This window comes from Gouania willdenowi, chromosome 1, assembly GCF_900634775.1.
Source record: "Gouania willdenowi chromosome 1, fGouWil2.1, whole genome shotgun sequence".
Taxonomy (NCBI): domain Eukaryota; kingdom Metazoa; phylum Chordata; class Actinopteri; order Blenniiformes; family Gobiesocidae; genus Gouania; species Gouania willdenowi.
This window is the reverse complement of record NC_041044.1, coordinates 43,154,959-43,175,238: the sequence shown is the minus strand read 5'-3', so window position 1 is coordinate 43,175,238 and position 20,280 is coordinate 43,154,959. Positions and strand designations below refer to the sequence as shown.

General features: G+C 38.6%; 1 protein-coding gene across 1 annotated transcript; it reads right to left on the bottom strand.

The window, feature by feature from the left end:
* Positions 1–6,474: 6,474 nt before the first annotated feature.
* On the bottom strand, positions 6,475–18,880 carry LOC114477361 (acyl-coenzyme A thioesterase 4-like). The gene is made up of 10 exons (XM_028469666.1): positions 18,688–18,880; positions 17,911–18,010; positions 16,165–16,349; positions 14,562–14,725; positions 13,154–13,273; positions 12,940–13,022; positions 11,735–11,822; positions 11,557–11,637; positions 9,128–9,269; positions 6,475–6,658 (listed from the first exon to the last, which is right to left on the bottom strand). The coding sequence occupies exons 1-10, from the start codon at positions 18,878–18,880 to the stop codon at positions 6,546–6,548; spliced, it is 1,269 nt and encodes a 422-aa protein (XP_028325467.1). The 3' UTR covers positions 6,475–6,545.
* Between the last annotated feature and the right edge of the window lie 1,400 nt (positions 18,881–20,280).

Genomic DNA, 20,280 nt, shown 5'->3' with positions numbered 1-20,280 from the left:
TTTGTCAGTTTGACAAGGACAACGTTCTAAGGGTTTTTGTGGTTGATCGTGAGATAATTGATTTAGGACCCGTTATCATTAGAGATGCTAACAGAAAGCTAACACAAGTGGAAGGTTAACTTTTACTAGGTTATTTATTTCAGGCTCAGTAATCTATATCTATCTGTGTGTCTGTGGCTCAAATATCTCTGCGGTTCAGGAACAGACAGAGCTGAGACTTTCTACTTGGCTGCTGCTTGGTTCAAGGGTGTGCAATGTCTGATTTGTTTGGACTGCAGTGGTAACGTTAATAAATGTACTTCATAAAATTGTCCACCTTGGAATTGTCACTGTGGATTGAGCCTTTGCTGCGTTGATCACGCGACACAGTTGGCCGGGTTAGAGCCTGTGGGCGTACCAGAGCCAATCACTCTGTGGGCAGCGGGGCAGAGGGTGGATGGTGTCCGGCCGAGGGCAGCCTGTCTCGAGCGCATGCCCAGGGCTGAGGCATCGTCCGCGCGTGTGTGAGGGATTCAGAAATGAATTTGCATTAGGAATTAAGTGTTTACAAGGTCAGATTAAAGAGAATTTAACTTTTATTCGGATTTAAAGCTCCCATGTAAACCATCTATGAAAAAGCTACTTAACCTCCCACTTTTCTAAAGCAAGACAAACTTCCTACGGGCACTGCACTAGTAGTGATTGATTATAATTGAATTGTAAGTAATTGAGAACGTAATTGTAATTATCTTTCTGAGGATAAAAAATAATTGTAAGTGGAAAAAATGCAGGTAACTGTAATGTTAATTGAATTTTAATTGAACATGGGTAATTGAAAATGTAATTGTAACTGAAAAATGTAAATGACCCCAACCCTGATCCCCCTGCAATGTGCCCCTGTACCCGTTTGGGAACCACTTATTTCGAGTAAAACCAGGAGAGTGGAGACGACATTTTCGTTGTTTGTGTGGAACACCGGCGATGATGTTTGTCTGTTTGTTTGAAAGCAGTTGAGAATGTATGCAACGTGTGCTATGAGGTGTTTTCTTGGCCACGTGACGGAGTCCAGATTCTAATCCGATGTCACTTTAAAAAGGGTTAAGGGTCTTTAGTCTCAGGCCGACGAGGCGGGATTCAAACCTACGACCATAAACACGCATTAGTCCCCCTTTTTTAACCCTTCACCCACCGAGGGGCAAGGATTAAAAAGAATAGGCAAACTTAATTTATTCGATAATTTCATGCATTTGGTTTCCTGAAGTCCTGCAGATTTCAGCTACGGACGTCAACAAAACAATGAAAACTCCTCTGAACTTCTTCCCTGGCCTCACGTCGTAGCATGCTCCTCCTATAAGCCAATGAGAAGCGTTGTTTTTTCAGGGATTTTATCTGTGAATGACCAAATAATGATGTCTATCCTCGCTTTGTAATGTTCGACCTCCACCATTAAAGATTATGTTAACAAAAGTTTCTTTTCTTTGATTCATTTTGGGCATCAAACAGTAGAAAAACAAAGAAAGGTAAATGAATTTGTACAGTGCATGCATTTCACACACAAGGTAATTTATTGTGCTTTTCATGATTTAAAAAAGTATAACAGAAAACATTCAACAGAAAACTTTACTCTCTGTCATGCGGTCTCTCGGAGTGGAGACTGTATGACAGAGTAACGTTTTCTGAAGATATCAGCTTTGAGGGAGTCCATCATGGATTTCAAAAGTTTAGCATCAAGAGTGTCAGCGGCATTAGCAATAGTGTCAACCACTTGTTGGGCAGCCGATTCAGGACAGGGCGAGCTTTTGCTGCGGCCTACTCTAACCGGCTCAGCTTTTTGACCAGCAGAAGACATCTCGGCCGTTATGACGGACTAAAGTCACCAACAGTACAATTAAATATATACTCTGCGTATTAAAACTATAAATGACCAGGATATTGCAGAAAGTTTTTTAAAGATTATTCACATTCTCCGTAGCATTGGATACACGCGTCCTACAACCCTGCACACACCAGCGGTCCCCAAGATGCTAGGGTATGAAGCATTCAACTGATGCTGGAGTTTCAACAATTTTTCGCTGAGACTCTGGTTCTGGTTTTTCAGCTTCATCATTTCAGCTTCGTAATCCTTGATGATGGTCTTCCTCTCAGAAACCAGTTTATCATTCACCTGCTTCTCTGTTTTAAAATCCAACTCCAAATCTTTGATTTTCTGGCTATGTTTCAGAGACTCTTCTTTGGTTTTCTCCATTTTACACTGAAGATAGTTTAATTCCATGTTGTGATTTTTCATCTCGAAACCTTTTTCATTTCTCATGTCCTCCATCAAAGCAACAAGTGAATGGTTTTTTTGAATTAAAACATCTTTGTCCTTCCATAGCTGCTGAGTTCTAACACCCAATTCAGTAATAGATGTCAGCAGCCTTTCCTTTCCTTGGAGCTCAGCCTGGGATTCTGTGATTTGCTTTTTGGAGGATTCAAACTCTAGACTTTGTATTCTCTCCTGAAAGTTCTGGTTTGCTTTCTTAAGTTGCTTCTCATTTGTAGTCTGTGTTAAGATGCTACTTTTTGTAGCTTCCAGCTGATGCTGGAGATTCAACAATTCTTTGCTGAGACTCCAGTTCTGGTTTTTCAGCTTCATCGTTTTGGCTTCGTGCTCCTCGATGATCTTCTCCCTCTCAGAAACCATTTTCTCATACTTCTTCTCTAAACGTTCATACTTCTGTTCATACTGGAGTCTTAACTCACTTTCCCTTTCATGAAAGTTCCCAAGTTCAAACGTATAGAACTGAATCCAATCCAGACAGTCATTAGCTCTCCCTCGCTCTGCCTGGTCGTGCTCCACAATGCGATCCGTCTGCTGTCCACTAGAGGTCACAGTGGGCTCTGTAGTTGGAGCCATCTTTGTAGTTTTGTAACTGACGGTGTGTTCACTGAACTGTCGTGTAAAGTGTCTCTTCATCTGCAGCTTTCAAGTTAAAGTCTCTGCTAAAGATGAAAGTCAAATTCAAACGCTACTGTTCCCATGGAATCCAGGAGGTGTAACCATAGCAACTAGGGAACAACTACACCAACAATGTATTCACTTATTAAATCAGTGTGAACATATTTTATATCATTTTATTATCATATTTAAAACTACAGTATGTAGAATTGTGAGACTTATGTAGAAAGGACCACAATCCGTTTGTTCTTTGATTATTCTTTTTCAATATGCAAAGTGTTTATTATCATGTGCACAATGAAATTTCTGTTTTGCTCACCACACTGGATGCCACAAAAAACAAACAAAAGAAACAAAATATCAAATATGGAGCGACTTTTATTGTATTTTATTCCACTGACTTAAAACCAAAACGAAATTACAGAAACAACAAAAACCAGATAAGCAGCGTTTTTCTTTTTTTTAAAACTAAATTAAGTTCGATTTGTGAGATATTTTGATTTTTTTCTGAATAATATTAAATAATTATTAAACATTTTTTGATTAAAATGTACAATTTTTTATGGAATAATAAAGACACAATTGTACTACCCATAATATGGCCCAAATGCAAAAAACTACTTTTGAATTTAAAAAAAAAAACTTTGCAAATGTGATAAATGCAATTTTTTGGGTCTCAAATAAATAAATTATTCCTTTTGAGCAGATGCTCTTTGATATATATATGAAAATGTATTAACAAAACTGTTTTTCAAGAATTTTTGACTGTTTTGACTGTCAACTGCCAGTCTTCTTCAGAGGCCTCTGCTGATGTGTCCTCAATTTCCGCAAAAGAATTCCAGCAGGTCTTTGACCTGTAAACACTCATTTCTATGTGGTAATAATGAAGCAGGACAGAATTTTTTTTTTGTGTATTATATTGTTGTTTTGTGTGTTTTGTCGTCATTTGATGTGTTTGGGGGTCTTTTTTAAAATGTCATTTTGAATATTTTTTTCTGTCATTCTCTGTATTTTTGTTTTTGTTTGTGTTTTTTGAATAATTTTGTCTATTTTTGGAGTCATTTTGTGTATTCTTGTTCTCGTTTTGTGTTTTTTGAGTCATTTTGTCTTTTTGTTCCGTAATTTTGTGTCTTTTTAAGTCATTTTGTGTGTTTCAGTTGTCGTGCTGTGTGTTTACTTTGGGGCCTGCTTGAGGCCCCCGGGCCACCAGTTGCTTATGTCTGGTGTAATTAGAGCAGTGGAGACGTGTCCAACCAGCTGTTTTCATTTATCTGTGACATATTCTATGAGTTCCTGTGCTGAAACGCTGTAGACATTATGTAACATGTGAAAACAAACAAGCACTGGAACATCGAGGGCCTATACTACGAATCTAGATTGGATTAATCTCCGTTAGCTGGCTTGAACTAACCAAACATTCCTTCTCAGGCACAAGCTGTACTACAAAGGTCGATCACCTTTGATCACCACACGCTAATTTAAGCCGTGATTACAGCCTCGCTACATGCGCTTGCACATGGCCAATCAATGGAGGAACAGTTTGTGATCTTAAACAAATATAATGAATATAAATCCATGATGACAGTGAAGAGCAACAGTATTAGTGCAGCACACAGCAGGAGGCGGAGCTTTATACTCTCTCAGATCTGATCCACTTCATAACTTAGTACCAACCAGGTTGCTGAAGTTTAAATGGATGAATAATTAAAATCCATAATTCAGACCAAAGACAACACTGTTGTTACATAAAAGGCAGGAATGAGAGAACTCAGACAGGAAACTGCTGACACTGTTAATGTATAAAAGCGTGAGATTATTTATGATATTAATCCATTGGATGATAAACAGACAGCGCTCTGCAGTTAAACTTTATTACAGCACACACGCGTTTCTATTCAAGTAGACCTCTTGTTATGTTTTTGGCCATATGTGCCTGTTTTTGTCTCCCTCTTGTGGCTCTTTGTTTTTCTTTTAGGCTTGGTCCTGGTGGGGCGTGGACTCCGAGCAGGCACACCTGGTTCCAATGACTCATCACTGCAATACAAAAGCCTCAGACTCACCTCCACTCATCGCTCGTCACGTCACTGAAGCAATAAAGTAATGAAGTGACCAAAAAGTGTGACTAAATACAGGTGATTTAAGCCACTATAATCACTGAAGACTGAACGCACCTTTAGAACAGGCTCATATTCCTCAAACACCGGCTTATTTCACCCATTAGGGTGAAATAAATCACTCTCTTCCGGGTGGTTGCCATGGCAGCTCGAGTCATCTCTGATCCATTAATGATGGCTTTTTATCGCGCGCGTGCACGTAAGTTACCCAAGGTTTACATACTCAGGGTTGATTAACCCACTTCATACCAGCTGTAATGGAATCAAATACCCAGAGTTTTCCATCGCGGGGTATGTTAACCCAGAGTTTATGGATAGACTAAGAGTTTGTTGACCCTCCTAAATGGAATGCCCCTCAGCACGCACTGATTAAATCCTGGAAGTTAGCACGATAACAGGTAATCTAGATTCGTAATATAGCCCCCTTAGTTAATATGTATGTGAGAGGATGGGGTCTGCAAAAAGTGTCAAATAATTTTAAAATGAGTGTTAGAGTTCTAGAACAACTCGTGTCATTTAATGTGCATTTGGAGTCATTTTGTGTATTTTTATTTTATTTTTGTATTTTTGGAGTACTTTTTCTGTATATTTGTTGTCTTGTCTTTTTTTCTGGCATTGGAGTCAGTTTTTGTATTTCTATTGTCCTTCAGTTTATTTTTCTGTAATGTGTATTGTATTTTTGGAGTTCTTTTGTGTGTTTCTTTTGTCTTTTTCTGTAATTTTGTGTATTTTCATTGTATTTTTTTTTTGAGTTTTTGGGTTTTCATTTTGTTGTGTTGTGTGTTATGCTGTTATGTTTCAGCTCAAACAGCTTCATCGGGCTGATAAAATTGACTGATGCAGTTGTTACTCCACTAAACACGCCCCCTCCCTCCCCTTCCCAGCTTCTTCTTGTTCTCAAACACTTTTGTGCATCCCTATTGACTGTAAAGCTGGTGTGGGAAACAATAGATGTTAGAACTTCTACGATTTGACACTTTTACAAAAACAAATACAGCTTTTTTGAGGGCAGTAATTATATTTATTTTGCACGTTATAATACCATAATACCGTGGGCCACTAACAGCAGCCATCAACACACATGGAATTTGATCACAAGAAACAAGGAGCACCAGTAGAGTCATTACACCACCTCTGGTTCCTTTAATCACGTATCGTGTGTGCTTTTCGAAACATCCATTTTTTGTTTTGATTTATTTATGTATTAATAAAGTTTCTATCCACCAGTTCATCAGTAATGTTTAAAACTAATCAAAAATACACTGGTTTTTCAATATTTGGTTTTTCCATTTTCTTGTTTCTGGTTTTAAATTAATGAAACAAAAAAAAAAAAAATGTTTTTTATATTTTTTAATTTGGTTTTGAAACTAAATAACCAAAGAGCAAAGGGTACACAGATTTGGCTGTTTCCTATTTTCTACAGTTAGCGCTGAAGCTACCGTTTAGTCATTGAAGTAATGATTATTGTGCTTAAGGTGTTAGCACAGGTCAAAGGTCACAGCTTGGTAGTTGGTTCAGGGGCGGTCGTTTCCATAGAGATTGTGCTGCAGGAAACTCAAAATCTTCCTCCAGGAATCCTCCTGAGCATCCGAGTGAGGTTTGGTCTGACCTCCCCACAGCATCAAAACTGACACACACACACACACACACACACACACACACTATAAGAACTTAAACGGAGACGTCAAAGGCTGAAAGAAATTCAGACTGTCATATTTTTCTCCTCAGACTCAAACTAAAACCAATGTGCATTTAAAGCAGGGGTGTCAAACTCATTTTATTTCAGGGGCCAAACATTCAAGTCGGCCGCAGAAGGGGGAATCTATGGGGCCATTACTGTAACAAAAAATTGTGTGCATAGTACAATCTGTGTGTTTGTACCTTGATCCGTGTGTGTGTTTCAATCCGTGTGTAGAATTCGTAAACTAAATTGTATGTGTGTAATCCAATCTGTGTGTCAGTCTTAACATCCGTATGCGTGGGTCATCAAACCGGGACATTCTATTGGCTGTCTCTGTGCACGGGACTTTTGGAACACATTTAGCAAATACGATCTGTAACTTTTTAATACTTGTATCTTGTGCATTACCGCAAGAAACCAGCAGTTGTCGCTGGTACCAAGCATAGAAAGAATGGAAGACGCACTCTCACGGGGAAGTGAAGCTTTTATTTTTTAGAGCTCCCCCTGCTGACTGGCTGCAGTATAGGTCATAAACCCCGCCTCCTCAATGATAACAGATGGGATGTTGGTCAAACTGTAAAGTTAAAATACTCGTCACAAAGTTTTTTTTCCAAACCTGCTGTGATCATTAGTGATTATCGCCCTACATTGTGTGCATGTGCTCATTTGTCTATGCATTTTGTTTTTAAATAAGTTATTTGAGGTTGAAAAACGGGATTTGACAGATCTTGCGTAGCTCTCTTTGGGCTCTATTCTCCCGTCTGGATTTAAGCGTTTTCTGCAGTTATGTGCTTCTCTCCTACGCATATTCTCCAGTTCAGGCTGCTGACACGCCCACTGCGCGTAAGGAGCCAAAAACCGCGTAGTCTGTGAATGAAGGCGGGCTGAAGGAAAAGAAGTGGTGATGTCATTTTTTGGGGGCTGTCGAGAAATCACGGTACATGGAGTTTTTCCAACGCTAGTAAATGTCATTGAAATCTGTGAAAATTATAAAGTTTACTTATAATTTGCTGTGATGGACTGGCGCCCTGTCCAGGGTGTACCCCCGCCCAGTGCCCTATGAGAGCCGGAGATGGGCACCGGCAGACCCCCGCGACCCTGATAAACAGGAATAAGCGGGTATGAAAATGGATGGATGGATGGACTTATAATTTGAAACGCCTTCAATGATAAACAATATAACTGGTTGATTTGATCAGATCATTGATCAGATTATTGCAGTGTGAATTGCAGGGTTAGAAGCACGTAAGAGGAAAAGGACTTACGCACACCGGAGAATGTGCATAAAGCCAGATTTGAATGGGAACGCCCATATTTCAGGGCTGCTCCACCCACAGTGCGTAACTGGGATGAAGGTGCGCAGCGTGTTACCAGGGCTCCTCCTGCTGGACCCTACTGCGTAGACTCTGGCTCCAAATTCCGTCAAATTTACAAGATGGCAGCACCGTATTTTGGCTTCAAGAACGTTGAGTGGGAACGGCTACAGTGCACGCCCACTGGTGGAGACATGGTCCAGGACCTGGGGAGGGAAAGCAGGTGCAGTGGACTTCTGTTCTGTTCACTCAGAATGTGACGTGCTGAGGGTCTGTCACTTGGTATCAGTGACAACTGCTGGTTTATCACGGTATTGCAGGAGATCCAAGCTTTAAAAAGTTATAGATCGCATTCGCCAAATGTGTTCCCAAAAGTCGCATCCACAGAGACAGCCAATAGAACGTGATGACCCACGCATAGGGATGTTATTACAGACACACAGAATGGATTAATCACAGACAACTTAGTTTACGAATCCTAATTCTACACACACGGATTGTATTAAAAAACACAAATAGTTTTGTTACAATAATGGCCCCATAGGAATCTAACATTAGTGCTACTTTGCATTTCCATAAATTATATAAAAGTGTATAGTTTATAAGGGACCAACAATATCCAAGCAATTGGTGACAAGTAGGGACTATATTTAGTTAATTTAGGCACATTTTGCTAAATAATTTGAGGATTGAGCAGGATTTTTGGAAAATTAGGTTTCTTTCAGCAATTTGAGAGTAAAAATGACTTCCACCGTGTCATACAAGCATGGGAAAACTGCCAACCTCTGCAAATATTGTAGAGTTTCGATGAATTTATGACAAATTCATTGTAAAATTCTACATCCAAAAAAATCTGTTGAAATGATTTTAAGTGTGTTATTTTATGTTTTTTATTTCAATAATTTATACCCATGAACACTTTCTTTTTTTGATTATTGACAAAATTCCCATGCTTAAGTTCCCATGGAAAATTGCCAGATCCTGCACCTTTGCAACCCGACCGATATATCACCACTAAATTATGTGGTAATTCATACTCCTTTTCTCACCCATTTTTGCTTTTCCCCTAATTTCCCAATTAAAGTGAGTTTTGACGACTCACCTTTGTCCTGTGCGATGCTTCTGAGGAAGTTGGTCGATCTGAAGTGAGGAGTGAATGGAGGCTCTATCAGGTGGCCGGCGTCCGGATAATCAACTCTGGTCAGCAGGTGGTCCTTACCCGCCGCACGCAGCGTCTCCATCATCTGAGGGTCAAAGGTCACGACCCTAATGATCCATTTTAAGGAAAGAAGCTCTAGGGCCCGGTCTAGCCCCTAAGTAATCAGCTCGGATTTGATATACTGTAACTGATTAGATCAAATTTTGAAAATTGATTTTTCAAGAAAAAAAAAAAACTGAAACAATCAGATTAGATCACATAATCCAATCTTGGTTTTGATCTAGATAAAATCTTAAATTTAGGTTTTTCAGAATTTTTTTGTAGGATTGGAAATACTTTGATCCAAAATATCTGAATCAAACTGATCCCATCAGTAAAGTGGATTCAGGGTGGATTTCAGGCCCAACATGTAATGAAACTTTAAAAGTGTATCAAATAATACTATATTTAGATCAAGCTTTTTTGGCTCAAGTACCCCCTTTCTTTTACTTTTGAATAGAAGTACCTGCTTTTTTTGACTACAACATTTTGCTCAGAATTCTGTGAAAAAACAACTATAAAGCATAACAATGGAATGAATGAGTGATACCACGCATTTTAAAGAATCTAACTTTATAAATAAGTGGAATAAAACAGGATTTAGTGCCTCCTGAATAGATTTATTTCTGTAGTTCTTATATTTTATGATCATCTCCCTCCTGATGTGGTAGAAAGACTGATCCTTGTATTTGAAGTTCATGTTCTAATCCAGATCATTTCTATCATCATTTTGTGGGTTTTTGGTGTTGTCTGATCTTTTTAACATTCATTATTTATTGTTATTTAGTATATTTTTCTCTTATTTTGTGTGTTTTTGTGGTCGTTTTTGTGTGTTGTTGGTATTATTTAAATCATTCTCTTTCAGAGTGTGCGTTTTTGGTGTCGTGTCGTATGTTTTTCTGTTATTTTTGTGTATTTCGTAGTGATCTTGTGTGTTTTTTTTTTCTCATTTAGTGTGTCTTTGCTCTCGTGTTGCGTGTTGCAAGTAACAATAAGTATTTTTCTCTCTGAGTGTGTGTGTTTTTTGTGTCATCTTAAAATAAACATTATGAAGCCCCATATTTTTAATGCTTTAATTTGTTCATTTTACTCAGACTCTCTCAAGTACCCCCTGTAGTGCAATCGCGTACCCCTAGGGCTAAACGTACCCCCATTTGAGAAACACTGGATTAAAAGATATTCATGTTATTCAGAAAGTTTTAATTTGGTTTGTTCATGCGTCACATCAGGCTACAGATTAGGTAGGTTATTATCATTAATGTATTCAGCCTTTCGGTATAGCTGTCAATATTGACCACAAAAATATATATTTAATTCTGTCACTAATTTATATATATTCATTACAATCAAAAATATTGTTGTTTTGTTTTTAGATTATTTTTTGTAATGTATGCAATAATAAAACAACATAACAAAGCAATGGCATCACTGGTTTTTGAAATCCAAAACAAATCCAAATTCGAAATAGTGTCTAACTATTGCATCCCTTGTTGTAACATCCAGTAAAAAAAACTAGTAACATCCAGAAACACTCAAGTAAAAAACCAGTAACTTTCTGTAAGAACTAGTAACATCCAGTAATAACCAGTAACAACTAATAAGATAACCAGTAACAAGTTGAAAACCAGTAACAACCAGTAAGAAAAAAATAACATCCAGTAAAAACCACTAAAAACAGATACAACCAATGAAATCCAGTAACATCAAGTAAAAAACCCAGTAACTTCCTGTAAGACCTAGTAACATCTAGTAACAACCAGTAACAACAAGTAAAAAAACAGTAACAACTAGTAAGAAAAAATGTAATGTCCAGTAAAAACACAGTAACGTTCAGTAAGAAAACCAGAAGCAACCAATACAAAACCAGTAACATCCAGTAAAAAAATAGTAACCACCAGTAAAAACCAGTGACATCTTGTTAAAAAAAAAAAACTAGTAACAACCAGTAAGAAAACCAGTAAAAACAGTTACAACCAATAAAAACCAGTAACATCAAGTAAAAAACCAATAACTTCCAGTAAGAACTAGACACAACTAATAAGATAACCAGTATGTCCTGTTTGCTGGTTCTGGTTCAGGTAGAATGCAGGAGGTCGGTCAGGGTCTTTATTAAACAAAGATGAGCACTGGTTATCCAGATTTCAATCCAGATCCGATTAATCCAATCCAATATTAAGTTGAAAAGCCAGCTCTAAAGTAAAAGGGTATACAGTACTTGATCATGGATAGCTTAAAAAGGATTACCAAATCCGGATCAATTTTATCCAGATTTTTGAGAAACCAGGCCCACAAGTCTGACACCATAATGAACCCAGGTAAGTTTCAGCTCTCACATTATCCACAATTTCCACTGCAGGCCAGTTCTGATCGTCACAGCCGCTGATACACAACATGGGACATCGGATTTTCTCCACCTAAAAACAAACACAAAACAACAATAAATCCTGAAAAATTGTAACTTTTGAGCTAAAAAAAAAAAAAACCTCAAAATGTCATACTTTGACATCTTACTTTGATATTATTGGAAGTATCCTTCATGAAGGGCAGAACTACATCTCTCCAGACCTCACAGTTATTCTCATCATGTTTTACCGGACACCTGTGATCGAACACATCCAGAAACAACCAGTAAAAACCAGTAACATTCAGTAACAACCAATAAAAAACCAGTAACATCAAGTAAAAAAAACAGTAACAACCAATAACATTAAGTAAAAACCAGTAACTTATAGTAAAAACTAGTAACATCCAATAGAATCCAGTATCAACTAGTAAGAAAACCAGTAACATCCTGTAAAAACCAGTAACAACCAATAAAAAACCAGTAACATCAAGTAAAAAAAACAGTAACTTATAGTAAAAAATTGAAACATCCAATAGAATCCAGTATCAACTAGCAAGAAAACCAGTAACAACCAGTAACATTCAGTAACAACCAATAAAAAACCAGTAACATCAAGTAAAAAAAACAGTAACAACCAATAACATTAAGTAAAAACCAGTAACTTATAGTAAAAACTAGTAACATCCAATAGAATCCAGTATCAACTAGTAAGAAAACCAGTAACATCCTGTAAAAACCAGTAACAACCAATAAAAAACCAGTAACATCAAGTAAAAAAAACAGTAACTTATAGTAAAAAATTGAAACATCCAATAGAATCCAGTATCAACTAGCAAGAAAACCAGTAACAACCAGTAACATTCAGTAACAACCAATAAAAAACCAGTAACATCAAGTAAAAAAAACAGTAACAACCAATAACATTAAGTAAAAACCAGTAACTTATAGTAAAAACTAGTAACATCCAATAGAATCCAGTATCAACTAGTAAGAAAACCAGTAACATCCTGTAAAAACCAGTAACAACCAATAAAAAACCAGTAACATCAAGTAAAAAAAGCAGTAACTTATAGTAAAAAATTGAAACATCCAATAGAATCCAGTATCAACTAGCAAGAAAACCAGTAACAACCAGTAACATCCTGTAAAAACCAGTAAAAAAAAAAACACTAACATCCAGTAAAAACCAGTAACAATCACTAATATACAGTAAAAAACACTAACATCCAGTAAAAACCAGTAACATCAGTAAAAACCAGTAACAATCACTAATATACAGTAAAAACCACTAGCATCCAGTAAAAAACAGTAAAAAAAAAAACACTAACATCCAGTAAAAACCAGTAAGGTAAAAACCAGTAACGACTCGTACTTGGAAAGGTTCGTGTAGGCCGTAACTATGGACATGTCGCGAGAAAAAATGTTGTTGGAGCTGACGCAGACGACACATCGAGGCTGCACAACAAAAGAAGTACTGACAAGTTAGCATGAGCGTAGCTTACAGAGTAGCACTGAGGATGTTTCAGCGTGACGTCAGGGGTCAGGGTGATCAATGAGTCTTAACTGCTTGTGCTGTGGTTATTTACCTCCACTATGGCGCTTTCTGTGGCCAAGTTTAAAGTCACAGCTGATCCAAGAGAGAGACCGAAGATCCCGACTCGGTCCGGATTCACCTGAGGATGATCTTTGATGATGTTAAACGCCGTCTAAGCAAACAAGAAGAAAGTAGTAAGGCCTTGTGTAGTAGCTTTTCAAGCACAAATGTGTAGAAATTTGAGTAATATCCAGGGCTCTCAACAGGAATTTTTCCCTGCATAGGGGGATCACGTGGCTCTAAGCGAGCGCAACCGGCACAGAAAATTTGAACACGTTGATCCCAAATTGGATTTGGGCTGGTTTTCTTTCTAAAATCCTTTGGATGTTTGAAAAACCATCTTGTGTGTGTAGTGAGTGTAAGAATTACACAAAGACATATTTTGTACAGTCACTGTGTTTAATGGCACTTAAATATTTGTATATTATCTACATTATTTTAAGAATTTTATTTTTTTTAATGAAATTGGGAAAACTGTAAAGACAACTTTGGACCTCTAGCTGGGTGTCCATTACAGATTTTTGCAACGCTATTGATGATTTGGGAGAGTTTTGGGGATAAATAAATGTTTAAACCTGGATGTGGTGAATTAAGGTTCTCTTGTTCCATTCCATATGCAGAGTTTGGGGGGGGCGGAGCTTTTCTCCCCCTAGTCGCTGAGTTTCCATTACCCCTATATAAACTGGTAATGGAAACACCTGAATTAAAAAAAAACACTCAAATATCATTATTAAGTTTTTACTCTTTCATGAGGAGGTATTTCAGACATTTTGATATTGAAATGTGTTGCAAAAGCGCTATGGAAACACTTTTTTTTCTTGTTTTTATTGGTTTATTTAACAGGGACAGTGAACATTAATATCTAAACAGAAAATGTACCAGATTTAGCTAGAAGGCTATTTTTCATCTGTAGTCCCTGGACAGAATGTTGAAATGTGACCCTAAAAGAATACAAATGTACAATGAAACAAACAATGAAAAATGTAGCTAATTAAAAGCATATCACACGTCCATATTACATTTTATTAAAAAAATAAACTGTATATTCCGCAAATACACGTCACAGAACGTGACGTACCTGGTCACATGACCATTCCTCTCCGAGTAAACATGACGCGGTACGTGTAAACAGAAGAGGAGACCCAGACATTTCTGAGCATTAGACTTTAAAATTATTAGCGCCACTTTAGATGTGAAACAACAAAATAATGCAAAGTGTCCGTATTCCTGCGGCCAAGTCTCGCAATTATACTTAGTCCACATATAGTGGACACTGTAATCTATACATGTGTTCTGCTTGGTTTACTTTGTGGCAGTCAGTCAAAGTTTCATTGCCAATCTCAAACCCCAGTGACTCCCTCTGAGGGAAAAGTAGTGATGATGATAAAAAGCTCCCATACCTCAAAGTAGCTGTACTGCTGGTTGGCCGTCTCCAGCTCTCCAGGTTTGAAATACTCCAGAGACAAACACGCATAACCGTGAGACGCCAACAGAGCGCCTCGGTACTCCAACAGGCCGCCCCCGCCCCCCCACATGTCCAGCATTCCCGGGAATGGCCCAGGACCTGCAGGAGGTCAAAGGTCACGGTTATAACAACAGTACACAAGGTGACGGTGAAACTATATTGGTAAGGTTTGCAGAGGTGAAAGTAATGGATTAAAAGTACTAACGTTACTGTAATTGAGTTGCTTTTATAGGTACTTGTACTTTTTTTTAATGTATTTCTAAATCAGTCATTTTAAAAGAAGTAAAGTAATTCATTACATTTCAACACCCCACCTTTACTGAGCAAATTATTATTTTTTGTTTTAAAAATGATCAACGAACATTGTGAAACTACAAAAAATAGAAATAACCTGACAACAATCAAATGCATCACATCATAACCGACCAATCAGATTAAACGAAAAAAAACAGCATTGAATGCTGGTTATTGTCTTAGTTTTAGAGTTCATAAACTTTTTTATTTTTGTGTTATTTTATTTAAAAAAAACAATTGTACATTTTTGACAAACCTTTGATTTTATACAGATGCCTTTGAGGAAAATAAATTAAGTTCAAATTGTGGTAGATTTAGTCTTTTCTTTTTTAAGTTTATACATGAGATGTTTACTGTATGCAAGGGAACCGTTTTATTACCAAATATAAACGTGTGGAAAGTAACTCGTAAGTACTATTTAATTGAGCTACTTTTTACTTGTACTTGAGTACAATTCCAATCTTGTAACAGTACTTCTACATGAGTAAATATATCAGTACTCTTTTCACCTCTGAAGGTTCGTGAAGATCTTTAACCTCTGAACTTTAAATATTGATATTTGAGTTCAGTGACATGTTTGTTCTGCCAAAGGATCAGAAAGTTGCCCCAAAATTGGTCAAACACCAGGAAAAATATCTATCCTACTGTAGCCTAGCAACATCTCTGCCTGTAACCTAGCAACACCTGTGTATGGAGTCTAGAGATGGCTGTACTTGTAACACACGTGCCAAACTCAAGGGCCGAGGGGCCAAATCCTTTAGAGAATGTGATTCAGCCCACAGGAGAAAGTAAATATGACACAGAAAACATGAATTATTGTGTAAATTACCAAATAATCCAGTTTTAGATAAACAAATTCAGCAATTTAATGCAACTCCACAATATTTTTATAATCTGTGGCCCACTTGAGATCAAACTGGTCCATATTTGGCCCCTGAACTAAAATGAGTTTGACACCCCCTGCAGTAACATAACGGCGACCAGCTTTTCCTGTAGCCTAGCAAAGTACATCTTGGTAACGTAGCCTCAAATTTGCCTGTTGTCTAGCAATGGCTGTACCTGTTACCGTGCAACGGCTTTGCCTTTAGCCTAGCGACACTGTTTAGCTGATCGACCAATCCTCGGTTGAATGTTTCATGTTTCTTGTGAGACTCCATCCTTGCTTTAAAGGGACAGTAAATAACTAAAGAGAACTTTACGTTTCTGAAGTACCCAAGGTTTAATGGACGGTGATGTGGTTGTACCTGGAGGTACGAACAGCGTTCCTCTCACTTCGCTCTGCTGCAGGGGGAACCGCTGAACCCCCGGTGCCATGTACCATCGCTCAGTGACCACCGAAGCCAGAGGAGTCTGATCCCTGTGGTCCTCGTGTCCGCTGTAAACGGAGATGGTCACCAACATCGGGGTTGTCACGTCCTTCTTGCGTAACCTGCGCAAAAAGGTACCATATCATGTTATTTTTCACCCATCTCCATTTGTTCTAAGAACCCCAACAACATAGTATTTGAGGTTTATTTTCCCAAACTGGACTGTTTTCTGGAGTTTTAGCCTCTGAAAAGTCACTTTCAGAGCGCTCCTAAAAACAGGCTGTTTTTTGGGCCTTCATGCATATACATAAGTGGGCGTGAACCAGGGTTGGGGTCAACTGTGTTTGTAATTGATAATTAAGTACAATTATGGCATAATTATAATTGTAATTGTAATTTTTAAGATCTGTTGCTGTCGTAATCATAATTAAATTGTAACTGAGTTTAGAGAATTGACATTGTAATTGTAATTGCCATACTTTTATTAGGTTATTTATTTCAGGCTCAGTAATTAATTGTGTTTGAAAAAATGCCAGTCACTGTAATCGTAATTCAACTGAAATTGAACATGGGTAAATAAAAATATAATTATAACTGAAAAAATGTAATTGACCCCAATCCTGGCTCTGATTGGTTGTTTTTGCTCGGTTGCGGTGCATTTTGGCAATCTGCCAAGAGCTGCAGGAGCAGCAGGGGGCGGGGCTCAATGAGCCTGTTTTTTTCACACAAACTACTAGTTTCATGTAAAGCTGTCCTTACATAGTGACATCTTTAGCAAATATGACAAAAAGTCACTTATATAAGAGTTACAGACTGCACCTTTAAGATGAATATAATGTCTTAAAGCGTAACTAAGTAACTTGCACGCAGTGCTCCCCCTAAAGGTCCCTTGGTTATGTCACTGTCGTAAACACTCTCCACCCCCCGCCGCCTGCCCCACCCCATAGCTACATGCACACCTTTGTTCTCCCAAGACAGTAGCAAACGATCACTGAAAAATCCTAATACAACAGTGACACTAAGGGTGCTTTCACACGTATAGTGTGTGTGTTTCTGCTGAGCTGTCACTACATGGAGTTGCTCCGTTCCTCAGACAAAGGTCTTCTCTGCCTTTGTTTTGCTGGCTCCGCCCTGACATAACAACCGTGTGCAGCCACGGTGCTGGTCATAATCTAGCATTAGTTTGTGTTGGGCTGACGTAAAGCAGTACGTCTGCCACCGGGTCGGAGGCAGGAAAGTTGCAAGTGTGGTTTTCTGGCCAGAGACAGTAGTGGGGGATGAAAGACCCCCCAATCACCCCATAAACACTTGTATTACCCTCACAGGGACTATGAGAAGGATTTATTAAGGTGAAAAAGTTACTTTGTTCTGCTTTAACTTTAGCTCTGTGTATATGTCATATTTCTTATTAGTACTGTCAGTTCAAGACCAAATGGTGCTGTTGTGTTAACCTAGCACCTTGAAGTTATAACAGCAGATTGTAGGAGGTTGAAAATGACAGGACGTTTGTTGGAGGAGAGTCAGTTTGTTGACATGTTTGGGTGGTTGAAATTGAGAGTTGCAGCTGTTACTTAGCCACTGACCACTTCAAGTTGGGTCACCTACGTGTCACCAGCAGGAGTATCGAACCACAGTTTAATGCTAAACCACACTTTATATGATGTTTTCATGGTAAACATGTACCTGAGACCAGGACGGCTCCCAGGGATGGGACACATGGTGCACAGTAGACCCATCGGCTCTCTGCCCGTATACGTGCCACCAAAGCTCAGATCGTCCCTCACTGAAAGAACAAACCAACGACATTTATAACAAACGAAAGCTCGGGCAGCTTCATAAATTATTATGTTTAAGGGCTGTCACTTTAACGCGTTAATTGCGACTAGTTAACTACAGGAAAAAATATGATTAACAATGTTATATTTTTAGCACTCCAAATAGCGTGGAACCGTTCTCATTTCAAGAGTTCCCGGTATACAGATGCCGAGCTTTGCAGCTTCGTTCGCATTCATTTTGTCTTTTAAAAACACTTGATGGAAAATAAAAGCCTAGTTCTGTGCAAATTGTGCAAGAAAGAGTTTGCCGACCAGAGCCTTTGCAGCTTCCACTATCTTAATGCTAAACAGGTAGCAGCAAGCACGGACACTCGGACATTGTGAACCGCTACATGCTGCGAGTGCGCTATGATAAATATTATATTTGAAGGAGAGAAAAAGCAACAAGTGTGGTGTCAGAAAAGTGTTCTTACTGTTTACGATGTGCTAACTTATAGCACTACATATGACGATTTGGAGACATATGGAGCTGACTTTTTATAAAATGTGGAATAACAAGAAAGGGAGGAAACAGAACTTTTTAAACTTTTTTTTAACTCTGAATGAGGCTAAAGGAGTGTATATCACTGTAGCAAAAGCATTATAAAGTTAATTTTTCATACATAATACTGCACCTTTAACCCACCTGACAGCTCCCCCTGGTGGTCGCTGACGTAGTGCCCGTAGGCCTCCCAGTAGTCTTTGTCCTCAGACAGATGCAGAGAGCGCACGGTGAACGGACGTCCCGGAGGAAGGTTCTTCACCAGCACCTTAAACTTCTCGTCCACCAGCGCTCGAGTGGGTTGAACGCAGAGGATGGGGGCCACGGCGTACTGCATGGTCGACGCCCGCCTGTAGGCATAGTTCAAAGTAATGGAGTACAAGTACTCATGTTACTGTAATTGATGAGTACTTGTACTGTTTTGAGTATCTTTCTAAATCAGTAATTTTACTTGTACTTAGACTAACTAATCTAATGCTTTCTGCTGACCTGCCACTAGGGGGGGAATTAAAAAAATGCATTAATTATGGGCGTTACTCCTGACTCAGTAAGACACGCCCACTCAGGCGGCCGGTCAATGCTGGCAGTGACAGACCACTGTCTGCTCAACTACTACACACAATACACAGCCCACAAGCGCACACACACACACACACACACACACACACACACACACACACACACACACACACACACACACACACACACACACACAGCCCCACAGACGCTATATTACTCACAAACTCCTCCCGCCATGAACCTCAGAACACTGCGGCATCACACACACACACACACACACACACACACACACACACACACACACACAGCAGTGAGAAGTACATCAAAAACATCACCACTACAGCGGCTCTTTCACACAGAGCATTAGACTTCCTCATTAAATCTGTCAATCAATGCTCACTGAGGGCTGTGATTGGAGGACCCCCCCCCCCATTCTCATCTTTTTTAGGAGAGGAGGAGCCAACAGTGAAAGTTGATGACACAGGACAATCCAAATAATCTGTACTCTCAGCCAATAGCAAAATGAATTAAATTACAGTAGCCTGCCTTCAACCCTTAGAGACCATTTTACTGATGTGAACACAGCCTTAGTCTCAGTCATTCAACCAACATTCATTTCAGTTTCAGTTTATCAGCATTAAACTTAATCCCCGTAAGATTTATGTGGGGAAAATAATTATTTTCAGATCTAAAAAAGGCAAAAAGTGTAAATGTTTTGCTGATAAACAGAACAACACACTGTTGTGGGATCTTTGAAATAAAGGAAACCACGACTTTGGTGTCGATGTGGGAGAAATTAAATCAAAAAAGGCAAAGTTTGTTTGGTTGTTTGGTGTGAAACTCACCTAATGAAGCTCAGACAGTGCAGGGCGAGCATGATCCGATCCTTACACACACACTCACACACAGACACTATCACGCACAACTTGAACAAAACAAAGACATTAAGACATGTCACTAAGCCTTTGATTTGATATAAAATTATCCTCAAGAAAAATGACTGGCAAACTTGATATGAAACGTAATATAACAATTGTTAACTATGTGTATGACGTGGAACTGTAACATGGTTACCCATGGTTTTAAGATAAGATAAGATAAGATAATCCTTTATTGATCTCACAATGGAGAAATTCACTTGTTACATTTGGCATTCAGTAAGATCACTCAGGGTGTGCAGAATAGACAAGAAATGTGAAGACAGTTAAATAGTAACTG

Bases quoted from the DNA above. Each gene is read 5' to 3' on its own strand.
- LOC114477361 (XM_028469666.1), bottom strand. From the start codon at position 18,880: ATGCAGTACGCCGTGGCCCCCATCCTCTGCGTTCAACCCACTCGAGCG. The intron at 14,726-16,164 runs GTACAACCACAT...GACCTCCTGCAG, and splicing joins AACGCTGTTCGTACCTCCAG to GTCCTGGGCCATTCCCGGGA. The intron at 11,823-12,939 runs GTACGAGTCGTT...GTTCGATCACAG, and splicing joins GCCTACACGAACCTTTCCAA to GTGTCCGGTAAAACATGATG.